Source organism: Cebidichthys violaceus, unplaced genomic scaffold (assembly GCF_023349555.1).
Source record: "Cebidichthys violaceus isolate CVI_PGR_0920_01 unplaced genomic scaffold, fCebVio1.0.p SCAF_3, whole genome shotgun sequence".
In the NCBI taxonomy this organism is placed as follows: domain Eukaryota; kingdom Metazoa; phylum Chordata; class Actinopteri; order Perciformes; family Stichaeidae; genus Cebidichthys; species Cebidichthys violaceus.
The window spans coordinates 9,488,624-9,505,010 of NW_027176483.1; the positions used below are offsets into that span (position 1 = coordinate 9,488,624).

The 16,387-nt window shown below is 38.2% G+C and overlaps 2 protein-coding genes across 4 annotated transcripts; one reads left to right on the forward strand and one right to left on the reverse strand.

Moving 5' to 3' along the window:
- Positions 1 to 1,012: 1,012 nt before the first annotated feature.
- On the reverse strand, positions 1,013 to 14,404 carry cib2 (calcium and integrin binding family member 2). Of its 2 annotated transcripts, XM_068723078.1 has the most exons (7): positions 10,840 to 10,949; positions 9,737 to 10,146; positions 8,364 to 8,398; positions 5,863 to 5,974; positions 2,397 to 2,544; positions 2,094 to 2,289; positions 1,013 to 1,757 (listed from the first exon to the last, which is right to left on the reverse strand). In XM_068723078.1, the coding sequence occupies exons 2-7, from the start codon at positions 9,785 to 9,787 to the stop codon at positions 1,736 to 1,738; spliced, it is 564 nt and encodes a 187-aa protein (XP_068579179.1). In that variant the 5' UTR covers positions 9,788 to 10,146; positions 10,840 to 10,949; the 3' UTR covers positions 1,013 to 1,735. The 2 variants fall into 2 exon arrangements, with proteins under 2 accessions (XP_068579179.1, XP_068579180.1); XM_068723079.1 differs by lacking the exons at positions 9,737 to 10,146; positions 10,840 to 10,949 and adding an exon at positions 14,350 to 14,404.
- lrrc61 (leucine rich repeat containing 61) lies at positions 11,099 to 16,292 on the forward strand. Of its 2 annotated transcripts, none has more exons than XM_068723076.1 (9): positions 11,099 to 11,189; positions 12,130 to 12,225; positions 12,311 to 12,457; positions 12,575 to 12,635; positions 12,848 to 12,933; positions 13,018 to 13,083; positions 13,171 to 13,239; positions 13,430 to 13,555; positions 15,284 to 16,292. In XM_068723076.1, the coding sequence occupies exons 1-9, from the start codon at positions 11,162 to 11,164 to the stop codon at positions 15,388 to 15,390; spliced, it is 786 nt and encodes a 261-aa protein (XP_068579177.1). In that variant the 5' UTR covers positions 11,099 to 11,161; the 3' UTR covers positions 15,391 to 16,292. The 2 variants fall into 2 exon arrangements, with proteins under 2 accessions (XP_068579177.1, XP_068579178.1); XM_068723077.1 differs by lacking the exon at positions 11,099 to 11,189 and adding an exon at positions 11,319 to 11,401.
- Positions 16,293 to 16,387: the final 95 nt, after the last annotated feature.

A 16,387-nucleotide genomic window follows, 5' to 3' on the forward strand; every position in this document is an offset into this window, starting at 1 on the left:
TTTCAGGCAAATTAAGACACTCAATATCAGCTTTTCCAAATATGTCATAGCTGGCAGTGTGCGTGAGAAGAATCATACCACCGCGGCTGTTTTGTACACTCATGTTGTTATGTTGATGTTGATCTGCATGCATGGGTATATTTTTTGTCTGCTGTCACACAAAAGATCCAGCTTGAAATGCCATCACAGTTACAGCAACACAGTCAAATATGTTGTAGTTATTACCAATATAGCGAACACAAGAAAGACTATTGCCTCACAACACACTTGAAATAATGAAATGATATAGGTCTATGCTGGGTTATTTAAGTTGTGTTGCAGCCAGTGTCCCAATTTTAATTTTGTATCTGTTCTGTATTTGTCAGACTCAGCCCTAATTAACCAGGTCATGTGCATGTGCCATTGCACTTGGCAGCAAAGACGTAAAGATGCCTCGGGTGTGACTCTTAGCAGAGGAACAAAATATTCTGCATGTATAGCAGACCAAAATCCACAGTATGACTCACGAGTGCAACCTAAGCTGAAAAACATGCCGTACAAAAACATATAATTGTATTCCATACTGTACTCCATATGTACCTGATGCAAATATGTACCCTACAGCCAAGAAACCAGGATTAATCAAACATGACCAGAGCCATTTCCTGCAGCTTTCCCATTGAGATGAACTGTGTGTGTAGGATGTAATCATGCTTGCGAGTGCTGAGGCAGCTCACTCCTAATGATCACATCCTGCTTAACAAGTTATTACTGCTCATATGATGGGCTATGCAGAGGCCCACTCATTTCCTGATCTCTACGGTGCACGCTCCTTATCATCATCGATGGCTGGGTTGAGGTAAACTGGTTATATGGACGAGACATTACTGAAGTCATTAAAGTTGCAGGTCAGGTCATTCAGTTAAAATGATTAATTTTTGGTTAACAACAAGCACTCCTGTATTTAAGGATTATTTCATGCTTTTTCATCGATAATTATTAGGAACCCATTCACAAAAAAAAAAAAAAAAAATCAAGAGAGAAAAACATTTATTCTAAGACAAATACCTGAAGTCACATAAAATACTGTAACATGTTTATCCAAAAGATGGCTGTATTTAACATGTCATGATAATGGCTGAGGCAGAAGAAAGCTACCAACATGTGTTCAGACAACAGAGCCCTTCATGTAACTGGAGAACAGTAAGATATGATTGTCGTCATCATCACTTCCACAAACAAAAAAAAACAAACCCGAAATGTTAAAAGCAATACACTGCATTTCTAAATATTGCATAGCTCATATAAAATAGCTGTATGCCCTTAATGCCAATGCTGTGCTTTCATTGACTTCTAGCTTTTTCCTTAGTCTTACGAATACTAAATATCTAGTGTGTAGGAAGACGTCACTGTGGGTATCTCATGTGCAATATACTGTAGGTAGATGAGTCTTGCTCTTTTCACACTTATTTCACAGACCATGATTCAACCTTAAAATGTGGAACGAATAGTCTTTCTCCCAACAGGAGGCCAATCCAGGTCAAGCCCTTTTATAGGTGGTAAAAGGAAAATACATGAATATCTAGTAAAGAAATAACAAGTTCATGGAATTCAGCTTTATCCAGTATTTTGTTTGGGGAGGTCAGATGTTTTTTGACGATGGGAGTGGGAGACAGGCACTGTGCTGTGGCCATTGACAGGTAGAGTCCCGAGGTTCACCACGCTGTCGACCGTGGAAACCTTCGACGGAGCCCTCTCAGATTCGTATATGGAAGGTACTGAAGTGACAAAAAAGACAATATGAGAGACCTGTATTAGTCATGTCAAGACGCTGACTTATTGTAAAGGTGGGAATAAACACACAGGAAACTCGGGATTGATGTGTTCAGGCCATTCAAATACGTAAACGTGCATCGTGGTGGCTCAGGATTAAATTGATTGTTAGGCTGACAGTTAAATGATGAAAATGAACACCAGCCATCTGGAGACTGAGTAACCAGGTACACAGCTCACAGCGCTGCAGCATGCGGGATAATGCAAGAACAACCTGATTTTAAAGGGCCACTGCTTGTCACATATGTACATTTATACAACGTGTTGACAAATTGAATCACCTTAAAAAGTCAGGAGCCCTCGTAATCATATTTTCAAAGTCAGCAAAAGAGAGCTTGTTGTCTCCGTCTAAATCCGCCTCCTCGATGGCTTTCTCACACACGAGCTGCACCTCCTCAGGAGTCAACTCCTCCTTCGTCAGCCTATTCAGAGTCTTTTCGAGGTCCTCTTTGCACAGATAATTATCCACATTGAAATCTGTGGGCAACAGAGATGTATGACAGAAAAAAACAACACATTTTCATTTGATCAATTCTAAAATAAAATACAAATGATAATGAACTGTTTTAGAAATCCATCATTACCGTAAATTTTAAAGGCATAAATCGCCTTGAGCTCTCTAGGAGCCATTTCACTGAGGACGGAGAACATGTCCACAAATTCATTGAAGCTGAGATTCCCCATCCCATCCTCAGAGAAAGACTCTACAATCCTGCTGCAGAAGGGGTTTTCCTACAGATGAAGGGGATGACAATACATGGATCAGTGAAAAGGGTGCCACACATTAATGTAAGACTCACTGCAATGTAAACACCAAGTTCTGTGGATAAGAAAAACAAATATCTTAAAAATACCCTAAAGGAACAATGGATGACATGCTTCACATATGATCTGCAAAGGTATAAACGGGTAAGTGTTTTCTGCTGATCACAGGCTTTAACTGAAAAGGGCTGACTCTGCTCTTTGTTAGTATGGCGAAGCAATTATTTTCACCTCCATTGCTCAACCATAATGACCTAAGTTACCCTTTAAACTGGAATGATGGGGTGTTTGGGTTTAGTATCCTAAGGTAGCTACCTAGATGTTTACCTGTTTTGGGTGAAATTATATATATATATATATATATATATATATATATACAAATAAATATTTTTTATATTATCCTTTACAGTAAAATTGTCTGATTTTCAGTATGGGTGGAGTCAACGATGTCTTGAACACATATATATCACTCATTGTCTGGAATTATTGAGAAAATAGTTTTTAGAACACTTCAAATATTCCGTTTTTAGATATTTTGTCGGTAGAAATGTATGACTTTTACTTTGAAATATTTCCTAATTGGTACAATAAAAATGTCTGATTTTCAGCATGGTTGTTGTCAAAGATGTCTTGAACACATAAATCAGTCATTGTATGGAATTATTGAGAAACATTTTTATAGCACCTCAAATATTCAGTTATTTCGGTTCAAATGTATGACTTACTATGAAATATCTCTTAATTGGTACAGTAAAATTGTTTAATTTTCTGCATGGGTGGAGTCAGAGATGTCCTCAACACATATACATCACTCATTGTTTGGAATTATCGAGGAAATACTTTTTATAACACTTCAAATATTCAGTTATTAGACGTTTTCTCGGTAGAAATGTATGACATTTACTTTGAAATATCTCTTAATTCATACAGTAAAAATGTCCGATTGTCTGTATGGGTGGAACATAAAACATTATAGCACCTTAACAATTTCAGAAATTTGCCATTTGAAGATACAAATTCAGTTCAGAGTTTTTGCGTAGTAAAATATCTTAATTGACTGTCAGTCAGGTATTTTAATATCTTTCCAGCAACCAGCAATTCAAAGAACAAAGACACTTCACGCACAATTTAGGTGTATTTTCCCTTTAACTCACAAGATGCAGGTAACATTTTTTCTACTGAATGTGAATATAATTAATTTAATCTTATTTCTATTATGCAATATGTATACATTGTTGGCATCTTATTTTGAAATCCGGATGTTCATCTGTAGAAAACCGGAAGTTGTCTCAGGTTAATCTTTCCGCTAACTTTGTAAAGTCCTGTGCAGTTTGAATGCGTTTACCGTGAATTTCAGCATATAGGCGCACTAAAAGTTAAGTGTCTGCTGAGTTGACCACAGAGATCGGAGTGTCTGCTGACTTGACCGCAGTAAATAATATTGACACTTTCGGGGCACAAGAAACAAAACACCAATGTCACAAATTATAAACCTTTAACATAAGAAATAGTACTTTCAAGAATAATATGAAAGCAAAAGTTAACAAGTTAACGAATTTCTTGGGAATATATACAAAACAATTTTTTTTCTCCACTTTTTCACTACAGCAGACTTAAATTGACTCTAAACACACACACACACACACACACACACACACACACACACACACACACACACACACTAAGAAAGATTGCAGGCCGGTTGTAGCTCGGGTGCGGTGCTGCCTCCTGAGTCCTGATCCTCAGCTGAGCAAAACACACACAAAGTCTAACTCACAGTTCAGCGTCACACTTGCAGAAACAGTTTGTGGTGCAAAAGATGAAACAAGTCGACAGTGGAGGTGGCGGTGACGGAGGTGAAGTCCTCGTCAGAAACACACCAACAGTCCTTTCCGGGTCAGCAATGGCGTCCTCTGGTCCAGCGACTCAACAACTTTAACTTTACACAGACACACTTGCACCAAACTCAACTGAGATTAAGCAATACATTTGCAGTACTGTGCACAGCTGCAGTTTTCTTTTTTAACTTACCCAATCAAACAACCACAGCTCAAACTAAAGGCACAATCAGTGTTTTTTTTGTGTTTAACCCACTGCAATATTGTTTAGAGCTGTTTATTTCAACTACGTATTCACCTATTTACATCCTAGGTTATTTTGGACTAAATTAACTGGACTTAATCTCTCAGTAAACCACTTTTATTTTATTAAGCTAAATTACTTTCAGTTTAATTGCCTTACTGAGTTATTTCAGAACCGTTTATTGCCAAGGAAGTTTGCACCTACAAGGAATTTGTCATCCAACTTTATTAGGAACTAACTTGTTTTAATACCTAACTTTTACACCAGGACTACAATATGTTGCTGCTAAATATTTTATATCCCAGGTAATTAACTTATTTCACGCAGCTTGCAATACATTTACACTGAAGAGACTTGGAATGTCACTATCTCTGTACCTTTATCTAATATACAGACAGCCTTTATCCAGAGGATGATGAGCATGTTTGAGCTTAATACAAGATCAGCAAAATAAGCCATTTGTATAAACAGCCATCAGCCTCCTAGGGCAATGGCATTTTTAACTGCATATCCTGAGACGTGTCAGTGCCTGTATCATCCAGTCAACTCAGCACGGCTCATTAAAACTCAGCCAGATATGAATTTATTTATGGTTATGAAGCTGTAGAGCACTTTGGGTGATCGCGTATCGTCTGGGTCTCATCAACCCTGCGTTGCATGGTCTCCATCTTCCTCGCCACCATGCTTACAGGCCATGCAATCACGTGACGGTTTTACTAGCTAGGACCACATTGTACGTCTCTGTGCTGAACCCTAGGTGGATAAGGACTCCATGTGAAATTTTGTGGTATTTGTGTCTGGTGTGCAGGACAAAAGTGGAGGTAAATGTGGCAGCAATATGTTTCGCAACATGCAAAATCTAAGATTCCTGGATGTTCTTTTCAAATGGCAGGTGCTTATAAATAGGAGGGGGTGTGTCAGTCAGAGTAGAAAGGCTGAGCGTTTCACGGCACATTAACTTTCATGAGCTCCTAGAGTGTGGTGTCATGCAATCAGATCAGTGATGATGATGGTTAGAAATCAATTCTGTCTGCTGAAAGAGAGTGTGTATTGATTGGGTGTCGGCTCACATGAGTAGTGTGTGCCGCATTTGTTTTAGTGTCCTTATAGCACAATCCAAAATAAGAAAACTTGGTGAAAAGCAAATTGCGGCTGATCCATTAAAAAGGACTTACTGAGGTATATGGTAAAGAAGGATTTGTTTACCTTTAATTCTGGCATGTTGATTATTAAGGCTAAAGGCACTTTACAATCAGGATCATTGGTGTAGTCCATCGGAACAAGATGTGGAGCCAACTCATGGTATCTGCCGTGCAACCTAGAATGAAAAATAAAAACATTTTAAACAATTTTGCTTCTGGTTTACTGACGTTTAGAAACATAACAATATACAGATTTTAAAAAACTAACTTTAATTTAACTTCTTTAACATCAGATAAGATATACTTTCATATTTTGATGTGTAATACATTTTACACAGTGGAAAACATTTAAAACAACAATTAAAAAAAGATCAGATAAAACTATTATTCCGGGGGAAATTGTTGTACCGAGAGAATTTTAGAGCACAACTAATTTGGTAAGATGATGATGTAAGATCTCTCTGCTGCCCCTCTCTTCTTGTGCTGTGAAAACCTTGAATTTTATGTCATTCATTATTGAAAATAATATCAGAGGCTGTGTGAATGATAAAAGACACAACGTCGGGAGAGTGTGTGCTTATCTACAGCCCCCTTCACTCTGTCCTTTGACTAATCCTGTCATGGCGTACCTACGTTGTCAGAGCAGAGCCATCTATCAGCAGGAACACCGGTCTTAGAGGACAAACTCACTACAATTAATTTAGATAAGCTGTCAAAATGATGGAGTTTCATTGGTACACTGCAAGAAATTAACGGGTAAACCTGCAGTACCACGTAACACGACCGTGGAAAATGTTTGGATCGTACAGTTTCTGCAAAGTTGGCCTATTAACATTAGGTTTTATTTCCAAAACTATTACACAAGATACAGAATCACTGAAATGTTTTAATCTAGGGATATGACATCAAGACTGAGGGGTTCAACTCCTTACGACATCAGAGATAACATGTTTCTTTTATGTCACATAACTGTGCTGTAACCGTTGCAGCTGGAGACAGAAATGAGACGTGTTTTATGAAGGTCATAAAGTGTAGGACCCAATTACGTCCTCTGCTGATTGTCAATTTTGGTTCCAGTTCAATGATGGCCTTGGAATCAAAGGCAGGCCAATTTCACTGACGAGGAACAAGTACATGCATACTATTAGTTAATAACGGAAAAGGGAGAACAAAAGGACAAATGTTTTGTTAGAAAGAAAAAGAACAGCATAGATGCAGTTAAATGTTATAAGGGAAAAAATCAGAAGTCTCATGGCAATGAGTCCTGCTGAAAAAATTTGGTTTTTGCTGTGGTTTTAATGTAGGGTACTGATTTCATCACCTCTGGTTTACAGATAAAAATAAATATAGGATCAAACAAGCATGCTTCTGTTGTAATCTGTTTTGTAACATGAATTTTTATTTCTTGATAGTTTGTGTAATTTTAGAAGACAGTAACCAATGCACCTCAGGACACACATGACTTTAATGTCTTATTTTTTAGAGATATCATTTAAAAACAACCTTTACTGCACAAATCAGAACCCAAATTCCTGTACCAACCCTCATCCTTTTCTAATGTTACGCTGCAACATTCTTGAGTATCGGCTTTTAATCTCTTTAAGTAGCTATGTATCTTCCAACATCTAGAACCACTGATAAAAGATCCTGAAACACAAGCATCAGTGGTGAATTCCATTAAAAAGAAAAGCAAGCGATTTGTTTAATTTATGCCTGTCATCAAGGGGGTGAGTGACAGTTAGAGAGAAATGATGCGACCCTATGAGTCATGATACCTTCACCCAATCACTAAGAGTAGATTGATATTTATTTCATTTTTGTAAGTGTTGAGGTTGCGCATGTCGAAAGAGGTAGAAATGTGACACTGAAAACAACACCACAGTCAAAAGGTCAACATGACTTTCAAAGGTTTATGTAACATACTGATGTTACAGGACAGAACCTTCTAGATCTTCATTGACAAACACCTGAAGATTTTAAGCAATCTCCATGAACAATGAATGCACGTTCTGTGACATTCCTAGATACAATTACATGTGTCTGGATTGCCTGTTATGCTGCAGACTGTTTGTATTTGCTGAGATGTTAAGTTGATGGGGAGCTATAATTAATAGATTGTATAAGAAGATCATTTAGTATGTCAGTCCGCACAAGGAAATTTAGTAGCCACTAAACTGTAAATGGAAATATACAAATTATATGTTAAATACCGTGTTTCTTAATTTTGTTTTGCATCATTTTGAATTACTCCAACAGGAGCCAAATGCAGAGGGAGTAATCTTGTCTTTACATTCCCTTGTAATGAAAGCAGCATGGTTTGTGATTTAAAATACAGTATTACATGTCATGCCCAGTGTCCATTTAAAGCACATCTTAACAACAGAGCAAGGAGGGCACATGGGGAAATAAAAACAGGCAATTTATGTAATATCATTATGTGTATAGGCTAATCTTATAATTAGAGCAAGTGGCTTATAACTTAGCTATAGTCTAGTTAAATAAAATAACAGTACATCTGTGAGCAACGCATCAGAATCGGGAGGTACAGTTGATAAAAAATCTTACCGCAGAATTTCTTTGCGGGTGAAAAACGTACAGTCCTGCAACAAGAGAAAAATAACACAAATATGGGAATTAGGGATGTTTGATAAAAGACTGTATGGCAAATTATTTATGATACAAAAGATATTTACACCTTTTATAAAACACTCTCAATGACACATCTGTGAGTCACATAAAACAACATTACGGTTTCTCTGAAGTCACGTGAACGTCTCCTATTGTGAACACTAGTCGACGTGTCTGGTGTCACTTAAATGATGACGTAAGTGAGCGTAAGTGAGCCACAGGAACAATGTGGCAAGGAGAACATTATCTGCTGGTGTCTTACATGCATGTCTTGGCATGCACATCATCCAACAGCCCTACAGGAGGCACTTCACTTTACATTTATTTTCCCATGTATCCACTCTGTCTGAGCTGTGCTCATGAGTGTGAGAAGCAGAGCGAAGCCAGCTGAGCACTAGAGACATATCTATCCACTCAAAACAGTCCTACTGAAGATATTTGGGTTAATGATAATTGGTGAGTGGTGAACAACGAAAGAAACAAGTTCACTCAGTTGATATCAGGGTGTTACACCTTAAATATCTGATCTTAGAAAATAAGATGTATTGATACCAAAGACAAACTAATGTAACCAGAAAATAACAGTGTGTTAATACGTTTTTTAAAGAGCACCAGGAGTAACCAGAGAGGCTCTTGAAAACCAAACTGTCTCCTGAGAGTACAGTTTCACAGCATGTCCAACCGGCTTGGCATCAATTATTAAGTCCACACCTTATCACATGATAAACCTGTGCACATGAAGATGTGTTTCTTACCAGGACAACCTGGATCGTTGTTACAGGGAACAAAGGGCCAGATGTTTTCAGATAGTGAAACAAAATCCACCAGTTTGCAGTGAAATCAAAACCTTCTGCTATTCACACCTTATTAAGACTATGTAAATATTTAAACAGTAGAGTCATAACTGACCACGCTTTAGTGGGAAATTGATTATTGCCTTCAATTAATTGAGCCATCTGGTACTAATGATCAATATTGCACTTATCCATATGCCTTTTTCTCTATCTCGCAAAATGGTCTGTACATTTTTGCTTTACCCAGTAAAATCAAGACATGGGTAATATCTGGGGAAAAGATCAATAGTGATGTATGACAATAAAGTCATGGAATAGTAATAAAAAGTAATAGAAAAAGCATGCAATTAAGTCTTTAATTAAACACTGGCACCTAATGAGTACGAGCATTACAAAGCTGTATACGCATAATGATTTACTTACAGTTTACTTATGTACTTATTTTATGCTTTAACATGTGTTTTTCTGATTCAGGAGTTGGACAACGCTCTTCCAACAATCTGCTGGTACACTTACCTGGTAGGCATCAAGTTGCTCGTCGGTAAATATCGTTTGCTTGTTACCCATCTTAATCAGGTAATTTGTTGCTCGTACACATTCACAACACTGAACGTCCGAAGCCTTTCCTCAATGAAAGGCATTTAGGGGGTCCGTAGCAAAGACCAAGTCTCCGCACGGGATGGGTTGACAACGATGCAAACTCTTAAGACAGGTTGTTGTTGCTGTTGTCCTTACAGGAGATATCCGCCATGCCTTTAAAACGCAGGGGATGCGTGAAAAACATGGAGAAAAAAAAGAGATAAGTAGAAGACCAGTGTCCAGTATCGGAGCCAGTGGAGGTTGTCTGCGGAGACCAGGAGCTGCAGACGGATGTGCGGCAGGCAGGCAGCTGCTGTCCACCAGAGCTAAGCAAACCAATAGGACCTCTGGTAAATAAATAAATAAACAAATAAATAAATAATCTAGAACGTGCTGGTAATGAAGATGTCTATAGATTGGGTGTTGCTTCATGTTGATAAATCCAAATATGAAATGTAATGCTGCAGCTTTTATGTGTATGCAGTTGTCAACAACGTCATTATTTTGGGTGAGTGGATAATGTGCAGTGGTGGAAAATGTATTCTGCCTACATTATTATTATTAGCAATAGTATCACTATTATTATATGTTGTTTATAAGCTCTTAATCTGCAAAGTAGGCTAAATGTAACGTTATATGTCACATGAGCCTAAATAATAGTGGCATATAAAAATGTAATCTAAAATGTAGTGCTGGTTGAATAAAAATACTCAAACTGAGGGAATACAAGTTACCTCCCATCACTGGTAATGTGTATGGGCACTAACACAAACCTAAAATGATGTCTGGCCAGACACTTTCCATTCACTCCTTTTCCATATTTGTCAGCTCTTTTTTTTCAAAACAAATTAACTCATAGTAGAAATGCATATGTATATGGATTATGTCATTGGATTAGACTTTGCATGCTCATGTATTTTCTATCCTTTTGATTAAATTAAGTATAGACTTGACTATAACATTCCCTTATAGCCACAACAGAAATCCACTCAGTAATGATTTCTCATTGCTACAAAGAACAACTTTGAATTGCCACGAACCTGTTGCTCAGACACAACATCAAACAAATACTGCAACAATGTTCCCCAGCCACGTCCTCGTCCTCCCTCTAACACACAGCGTATCGCCTCCGTTTCATTCTGCTGTGCTGGACTGCAAAGACTTGAGGTCCGTTCAATCCACCTGCGTGCTATATTGCAGCACACAGCAGTACAGTGAGCGTGTCCTGACTGCACCCCAGGACAGATGCCAGTTTCACATTCCCCCCAAACAACAACCACAGCCTTGTCTTTCCATTGCATTGATTAAAACCGTCGCTTTTTACTGCGACAAGTAGCTTTCAAAGTAGCAAAGTTGCCCGCGATGGACTCTAAGCGAGATAAAGACCAAGGTAAGTTGTGACGGATAGCTTGTTGCTACGTCGCTATGCTAGCCACTAGCTAGCTGCGGCTTCAGCTAAACACGTAGCTAACAAACGCATCGTTCGTCGCATAACATTGTACGTGTGTCATCATCAGAGGAAACATGAACAGTTACCATTTCATTAACTAACCCACCCACTTTCATCCTCATGGAATCACTAAGCCGATCGCCAAGATACAGGTAGCTACTAACACGAGCTAACAACAGTTACTGGTGTCGAGCTAAGCTAAACACCGTCCCCTTTATTTATTTCTGCGTGTGTTGATGAGTTTCAACATATGTTTGATGGCCCTGCTCCAACACAACACTGTTTCCTCCTTTTTCAGTACCCTGTCTGACAGTCCTGTCATTTGAATATTAAATAAATTCATAAACCTGATGTAAATCTGAAAATATAACAGGATGAGATGTGAATAAAATTCACCCCAACATCATTATTATTTATGGTCAACCTGTCAGGGAGTCAGTGTTTCGTTTGTTCAGGCTCATGAAAGAGTCATGTGTAGTTATAGAGTTAGGGACTGATTCTGCCTGAGGAAATTAAACCAAATATAACTTCCTCAGTGGTTATTCATGCATGCGAATGTCGAGCTAATACCATCACAACACACACAAACAGCACATCTGCCTGTTTGTGTCCCGTCTCTCCAGAGCTGGCCGAGGAAAAGCTCAGCGTGCTGCCAGATAATGAAATTCATGGTCTGCTTGAATTGGTATTTGCTTTTTAGAGAAGGATTGCATGGCCTGTTGTTTGATTGTTCCACCTTAAACAGAGCAGACACAATGCTTCCAGCATTCTGCTTTTTGCAGCGCTGACTCACATCTAAGGACCCTGGGATTATGTTGCATATATAAGAATAGAAACGTGAATGTGGTTTGTTACGCTGCAGTCTTATTTCTCATTTCAGATGCAGACTGTGAGAAGATAACTGCTGTGCTGCTCAAGTCACGTACGGGAGAATTTGATTTGGAGTCAATACTGTTCCTCAAATTGAGAGGTCTTGGTAAGATTTAATTAATGTATCTACTGTTAAAGCCTTTAAAAAATGCATTATTATTGTTTATAATGATAAATTGCATGTCTTACAGGAATCCATGATCTTGGATGCATTGGGGAGTGTATGAATTTAGAGAAACTGGACCTCTCTGGAAATAACATCTCAAGTTTAGCTCCTCTAGCATCTCTTCGGCTTCTTTCTGTACTCGGCTTGTCTGCCAATAGGATTTCCAATTTAGGTAAGATTTCAGGAGCAGAATATTCTTTAGTTCCATGCTGTGTGTTCCCTTATCATGGAAATCTCTGTCATGAATATAATATATTTTATTGCAATCCTATTGTTTTTGTGCTTTCAGAGCCCCTGCGCAGTTGTGAAAGTTTACAGCACTTAAACTTGGCTGGTAATATCATATCCAGGTATCGCAATATGACCAAATGCTTACCCTCAATGAATAACATTGTGAATATGTCACTAATTACAATATTAATTACAATGTATACAAACAATGTAATGTATCATTGCTGTTAAACATAGTAATATTTTGCTACCAGTAATTATATTTTGAAGTACAACATCCTGAATTGATTGTGTAAAAATCATCTCTCATCGGTTCTGTTTGCTTCAACAGCATCGAGAGCCTACACTGCCTTCAGCCTTTGAGGAAGCTCGAAAATATACGTCTTAAAGACAACACCTACAATTATACTAATCCAGGTAATTTTTTTTGTGACTTTATTTGAAAAACAACTCACGTGAATGGAATATCTTGATACTCACAATGGCTTTCTCTGTGCACAGTGTGCAGGAACTCATCATATAGAAATATAGTTCTTGAGATGTTCCCCAACATCAAAGTGCTGGATGGTAAGACTTTTTCTTTTCTTTTAGTCTCTTGCATAACGTTAACTCCGAGACTCTGTTACATTTTTACAATCTGTTTCTAAACTGTAGGTGAAAGAGTGGTCGGACGTGGGAGTGACTTGTACCAATTATGCAAGGACATTGATGATACCATCAAAGGTATGTTTGTTAATTAGTTTGTGACTGTGTCATGACTGGTAACTTATTGTCACACTCCATTCATCAGTCTAAGTTCAGTTGTTGAACAAAGTATTTATCTTGCAATGTCTGTGATGCAGTTGCAATTGTAAAAGTTTTAATATTCCAAGTAAAATATTACTGAATTGTTTTTCTTTCTATGAATATCCAGCCGGTTTATACAAGAATGGACAGCTTGTTGAACATCCAGATTGCAAACCATGGGTGGAGGATAATTACTGGGAGATAAAAAGATCAAATAATGCCATTATTGAAGAAGCCTACAAACAGTTTAATGGTAAGAAGTTCTTTGCAGAGCAATTCTTTAAAAAAGAAAAGTGTTGCATTTGATCTACAGTAACCAGTCAACTCAACTATATACAGGTGAAACTCGAAAAATTAGAATATCATGCAAAAGTTCATTTATTTCAGTAATTCAACTAAAAAGGTGAAACTAATATATCATATAGACTCATTACATGCAAAGTGAGATATTCCAAGCCTTTATTTCTTATATTTTTGATGATTATGGCTTAAAGCTTATGAAAACCCCAAATTCAAAATCTCAAAAAATTAGAATATTGTGGAAAGGTTCAATATTGTAGGCTCAAAGTGTCACACTCTAATCAGCTAATTAATCCAAAACACCTGCAAAGGGTTCCTGAGCCTTTAAATTGTCTCTCAGTATGGTTCAGTAGAATTCACAATCATGGGGAAGACTGCTGACCTGACTGTTGTGCAGAAAACCATCATCGACACCCTCCACAAGGAGGGAAAGCCTCAAAAGGTAATTGCAAGAGAAGTTGGATGTTCTCAAAGTGCTATATCAAAGCACATTAATAGAAAGTTAAGTGGAAGGAAAAAGTGTGGAAGAAAAAGGTGCACAAGCAGCAGGGATGACCGCATCCTGGAGAGGATTGTCAGGAAAAGGCCATTCGAAAGTGTGGGAGAGCTTCACAAGGAGTGGACTGGGGCTGGAGTTGCTGCATCAAGAGCCACCACACACAGACGGATCCTGGACATGGGCTTCACATGTCGTATTCCTCTTGTGAAGCCGCTCCTGAATAACAAACAATGCCAGAAGCGTCTTACCTGGGCTAAAGAAAAAAAGAACTGGTCTGTTGCTCAGTGGTCCAAAGTCCTCTTCTCTGATGAGAGCAAATTTTGCATCTCATTTGGAAACCAAGGTCCCAGAGTCTGGAGGAAGAATGGAGAGGCACACAATCCAAGATGCTTAAAGTCCAGTGTGAAGTTTCCACAGTCAGTGTTGATTTGGGGAGCCATGTCATCTGCTGGTGTTGGTCCACTGTGCTTTATTAAGTCCAGGGTCAACGCAACCGTCTACCAGGAAATTTTAGAGCACTTCATGGTTCCTTCAGCAGACAAGCTTTATGGAGACGCTGACTTTATTTTCCAGCAGGACTTAGCACCTGCCCACACTGCCAAAAGTACCAAAACCTGGTTCAATGACCATGGGATTACTGTGCTTGATTGGCCAGCAAACTCACCTGACCTGAACCCCATAGAGAATCTATGGGGCATCGCCAAGAGAAAGATGAGAGACATGAGACCGAACAATGCAGAAGAGCTGAAGGCTGCTATTGAAGCATCCTGGTCTTCCATAACACCTCAGCAGTGCCACAGGCTGATCGCATCCATGCCACGCCGCATTGAGGCAGTAATTTGTGCAAAAGGGGCCCAAACCAAGTACTGAGTACATATGCATGATTATACTTTTCAGAGGGCTGACATTTCTGTATTTAAAATCCTTTTTTGATTGATTTCATGTAATATTCTAATTTTCTGAGATTTTGAATTTGAGGTTTTCATAAGCTGTAAGCCATAATCATCAAAATTATAACAAACAAAGGCTTGAAATATCTTGCTTTGCATGTAATTTGTCTATGTAATATATTAGTTTCACCTTTAAAGTTGAGTTATTGAAATAAATTAACTTTTGCACGATATTTAAATTTTTCGAGTTTCACCTGTATAATCCTCTCCCTGCATTAATTTTTCTCTCCAGATGTACTTCATGAATGCAGACTCCTCAACAACAGAGCCACTCATGTCATTTCGCAAACTGAAAGATCTATGAGCCTGAAGAAGCAGCCAAAGCAGTATGCTATCTGAGTTGGGCTATTTTAGACACATTTGTGTGCAAGTTTTAGTTGTATTATGATATTCCATGGCTAATGTACTGTAGGTTTTTCAAATTACTAAGCTGTATCCAAATGCTTGATAAGTATCATTGCCAGACACATGCTTTGTGTTGCAGTGTGAGGCATTTGTTGAAATTCTATCTCATCCTATGCATTATGTATCGAAGGATACATGTAAGTGGTTTGAAAACCTTTATCCATACTGACACGCCTCAGTTTGGTTCAAAAGATGTCTTTACTTGCACAGTGTGCATTTTGTACCATGTTGTAGCCTGCATTTATGCTGAGATTTGCTGCTTAAGATTTTCTATAGGTTTTACGTAATTAAGAGCTTTTTTCCATTTTGCATTGCTGGATAATTTTGGGAGTACATGTCTCCCTTGCTGTATGCTTTCTTTGTGAGGTGAACTTTTTGCAAAAGTGGATGATTGTTTCAGCTGTTTCTACCTGTTTTATATCATAAAGTTTAGTGTGTGTGGAACCACCTTGTGGAAAATACAATTGCTTAACAACTCTGATTTTTACAACTACCTACAACTGGTAGCTACTGTGCGTACATAGTAGACACTGTTTGAACATCCACTGCCAAAGAAAACACGTACGTGGACTCTGAAAAGCGGTCCGGTGGCGCCACTTGATGGTGCAAAGAAGTCTATGCGGACCAACAATCAGTCGTTAGCCCGTTTATGATCACAAGTACGCTTTTTCCTCTCATAAACTCAAGTATCACTTGAGACTGCACATAAAGTCATTTCCCTAAATGTCATTGTTAATCCGGGAAGATATCCATAATAACAGCATGAGGTAATCCTGTCTTTAAAGTTGTAAAATGAGCCAGTATTATAGAATACATTAAAAGAGTGTATAACTGTATGTTGCATTCATAAAATAATTTTCATGCATTATGACGTTAACTAATGCTGATATTGATTTAATAAGGGTTGATTTTTGGGAGGAAATAGTCCCGA

Bases quoted from the DNA above. Each gene is read 5' to 3' on its own strand.
- cib2 (XM_068723078.1), bottom strand. From the start codon at position 9,787: ATGGGTAACAAGCAAACGATATTTACCGACGAGCAACTTGATGCCTAC. The intron at 5,975-8,363 runs GTAAGATTTTTT...TTTTCATTCTAG, and splicing joins ACCCGCAAAGAAATTCTGCG to GTTGCACGGCAGATACCATG. The intron at 1,758-2,093 runs GTGATTCAATTT...TTGTCACTTCAG, and splicing joins AGGGCTCCTGACTTTTTAAG to TACCTTCCATATACGAATCT.
- lrrc61 (XM_068723076.1), top strand. From the start codon at position 11,162: ATGGACTCTAAGCGAGATAAAGACCAAG. The intron at 12,226-12,310 runs GTAAGATTTAAT...CATGTCTTACAG, and splicing joins CCTCAAATTGAGAGGTCTTG to GAATCCATGATCTTGGATGC. The intron at 13,084-13,170 runs GTAAGACTTTTT...TCTAAACTGTAG, and splicing joins CAACATCAAAGTGCTGGATG to GTGAAAGAGTGGTCGGACGT.